This window comes from Salpingoeca rosetta (assembly GCF_000188695.1).
Source record: "Salpingoeca rosetta unplaced genomic scaffold supercont1.15, whole genome shotgun sequence".
Classification (NCBI taxonomy): Eukaryota; class Choanoflagellata; order Craspedida; family Salpingoecidae; genus Salpingoeca; species Salpingoeca rosetta.
Window position 1 is genome coordinate 1,303,991 of NW_004754919.1, and position 3,044 is coordinate 1,307,034.

The 3,044-nt window shown below is 54.9% G+C and overlaps 2 protein-coding genes across 2 annotated transcripts in view; one reads left to right on the plus strand and one right to left on the minus strand.

Moving 5' to 3' along the window:
- The window catches only part of PTSG_06068 (uncharacterized protein), a 2,573-nt gene extending 364 nt beyond the window's left edge, over positions 1-2,209 (minus strand). Inside the window, exons 1-2 of the mRNA XM_004992907.1 lie at positions 2,009-2,209; positions 62-1,752 (exon numbers count right to left, since the gene is read on the minus strand). Coding sequence (XP_004992964.1) covers positions 62-1,752; positions 2,009-2,069 — 1,752 coding nt within the window. The 5' untranslated portion in view covers positions 2,070-2,209. The remainder of the gene's footprint in view (positions 1-61; positions 1,753-2,008) is intronic.
- Positions 2,210-2,226: 17 nt separating this feature from the next.
- The window catches only part of PTSG_06069 (uncharacterized protein), a gene marked incomplete at its 3' end in the record, with an annotated part of 1,938 nt that continues 1,120 nt past the window's right edge, over positions 2,227-3,044 (plus strand). The window contains exons 1-2 of the mRNA XM_004992908.1: positions 2,227-2,303; positions 2,591-2,806. Coding sequence (XP_004992965.1) covers positions 2,244-2,303; positions 2,591-2,806 — 276 coding nt within the window. The 5' untranslated portion in view covers positions 2,227-2,243. The remainder of the gene's footprint in view (positions 2,304-2,590; positions 2,807-3,044) is intronic.

The following is a 3,044-nucleotide window of genomic DNA, read 5'->3' on the forward strand; positions in this document are numbered from 1 at the left end:
CACACACACACACACACACACACACACACACACACACACACACACACACACACACACGCACCTGCTGTGAAGAAGGGCTGAGGAGCTGCATCTCCAACACGTTGCCGGGTCGCATCCCGACGTTGATCACCACATCGTCATCACTATCACTCTCGCTGCTGCCACTGCCAATGCTGTCGCTGTCGCTGTCGCTGCCACTATCAGTGCCACCACCACCACCACCACCACGACGCCTGTTCTTGCCAATCTTCCCCCGCATGGCTGCTGTGGCCATCATCTTGAACCGCTTGTGCTGCAGCGTCGCTGCCTGCGTGTTGTTGGTGATGCGCACAATGTACAGCAGCAGCGCAATGACGAGCACGAGCGCAATCATCACCGCCGCAACCGTCACCCCGTTCTTCGTCCATGACGATGCGCTCGCTGCACGCGCTGCTGTTGTTGTGGTCGTTGTTGTTGTGGTTGTGGTCGTCGTGGTCGTGATTGTGGTTGTGGTGGAGGTGGTGGCGTTGAAGAGCACAAACATTGTTGTTGTTGCGGGCGGCACAGGCAAGACAGTCAGGTTCAACCGCAGCAGGGCTTCAGTCGAAAGCCTTCCCTCGTCCTCCACATGCACATACACACGCAGGTCATTCCATCCAAGAGAGACGTTGTTCACATACAGCAGCGGCATCATGATGGACTGTGATGACGATGATGACGATGATGGTAGCGATGGGGAGTAGATGGGAATGAAGTCTGTGGCATCCACAAATCTCGCTTCCACTGCCACCTCTGTGCTGACCATTGTTGTTGTTTCTGTTGTGTTCATCATCGCAACCGTGGAGGTGCTGTTGCTGGTGGTGGTGGTGCTGTTGGTGATTGAGGTGGAGTTTGTGGTCACAGTGCCATTCACGGTCGGGCTTGCCGTGGCAGTGGGTGTGCTGCTGTTGCTGACAATGGGAGATGGTGGAAGGAGGCGGGTGGCGTTGATGACGGTGAAGGAGAGCGTCGCGTTGATGTCGGGGTCTGATACGTTCAGCGGCAACGCAAACGCGCGCCCCAGGATGGTGATGGCCGACTCGTCATACACGGGCTGCGAGAACATGGGTCGCTCGTTCATGTCTGCGATGCGCACGCACACCTCCTGCGACACCTGCAGGCCACCCGCCACAGCACCGCCATGTTGGCCCGTGAAGGCCTGGTCTGTGGAGGTCACGGTGACGTTGAAGACGTGGTTTGCGTGCTTCTCATAGTCAATGGCAGCGGCAAGTCCAAGGTGTGCGCCGCCCACAACAGCAAACAGCGCGGCGTCGGGCCCCGAGAGCGTGTAGACGTGGTCCTGGTTGATGTCTTCGTCCACGGTGCTCAGCTCAATGAGATGCGTGTTCGTGTCCTCGGGGAACACCAAGCACGCACTGAGAGGCGTGGGCGGACCAGGAATGGTCTCTCCATCAAACAGGATGGCTGTTGGCGGGTCGTTGGAGTCTGTCACCGTCACCTCAATGTCAATATCCGTGCACATGGCACTGATGCGCACGGAGAACGACGGAAACATGGTGCCAGACTCCACGTTGACGACGCCCTCTTCCTCCACGACCAGCTCGTTGTTTCCGTTGAGGGTGAGTCCGTTTGGCCGGATGTATGTCAGGGAGTCGCCGGATGCCCCACCCACCAGCTCCACGGTCGCCAGCACGGTTCCCGCGGGGCTGTTCTCGTCCATGCTTGGTGATTCCGGTGTCACAACAATCTCACAAGCCAAGCACGCCCCAGCAGCTTTTGTTGGGTTTGTGTGTGTGTGTTTATGAAAGTATGTGTTTGTGTGTATATGTGTGTGTATGTGTATGTGTGTATGTGTGTATGTGTGTGTGCATGTGTGTGTGTGTGTGAGTAGTGTGAGGGTCTTGGGGAGAACCAACTCAAACAACAGTGAAAAGCAACGCGGACGACGAACAAACGCCACACCCCGTGCAACAAGGAGATACCAAACAATAGAGCTGTCTTTCTCTTTCAACGTGTCATCCTGACTCACCTGCGAGAAGAGCGCAGAGGATGGTCGGTAGAGCACGCGCGGAAACACGTGCTGCCATCATCTTGTCAGATGATGGCCCCTGTGGAGTGGGTGAGTGGGAGGGGGAAGCAACGTGGAAAGTGAAGGAGGGTGTGGCAGTTGTTGTTTGTTGTGGTCGTTGTTGTTGTTGTGGTTGATGGTTGTGGTTGTGGATAAACTGTGTATATCTTCATTGAAAATTCGGCACGAACGGAGGATGATGAGCGCCACCAGCGTGATTTCGCGACGAGGGCTGCTGCGTGCTGTGCTGTACCAGGTGCGTATTTGTGTGAATGTGTGAATGGATGTGAATGGATGTGTGTGGATGTGTGTATGTATGTGTGTGTGGATGGATGTGTGTGTCAATGTGTGTGTGTGTGTGTGTGTGTGGTTTTGTTTGTGTCAATGTGTGTGTTTGAGTGAATACATGTGTGTGTGTCTCGCTCTCTGTCTCCGTCTGTCTGTCTCCGTCTATTTCTCTCTGTCTCCTCCCCCCCCCCCCCGACACACATTGCGCGCCCGCTCTTCGTGTCTCAACAACAAGAACTGCTCTCCACTGCACAGGATCACAATGTGATTGCTCTGAACAAGTGGCGAAGTTTGTCAGTGCAGGATGAGTTGCAGAGTGACAACACGCTGCTGAACAACCTGCACTTGCTCCAACTCAAGCACAACGATGAGCCAAGGCTCTTGCATCGGCTGGACCAGAACACAACAGGGGTCCTCCTCATCGGTCGCAAGCCACAGGCAACAGCCGCCATCTCCACCCTATTCCAGCACGTACGTGGTCATGCAAGTGCATGTGTGTGCGTGTGTGCATGTGTGTGTATGTGTGTGGTTGTGTTTCTGTGTGCGTGTGTGTGTGTGTGAGTGTTTCTCTGTCTCTGTCTCTGTCTTTGTCTCTATCTCTGTCTGTCTGTCTGTCTGTCTGTCTGTCTGTCTGTCTGTATGTCTGTCTGTCTGTCTGTCTGTCTGTCTGTCTGTCTGTCTGTCTGTCTGTCTGTCTGTCTGTCTGTCT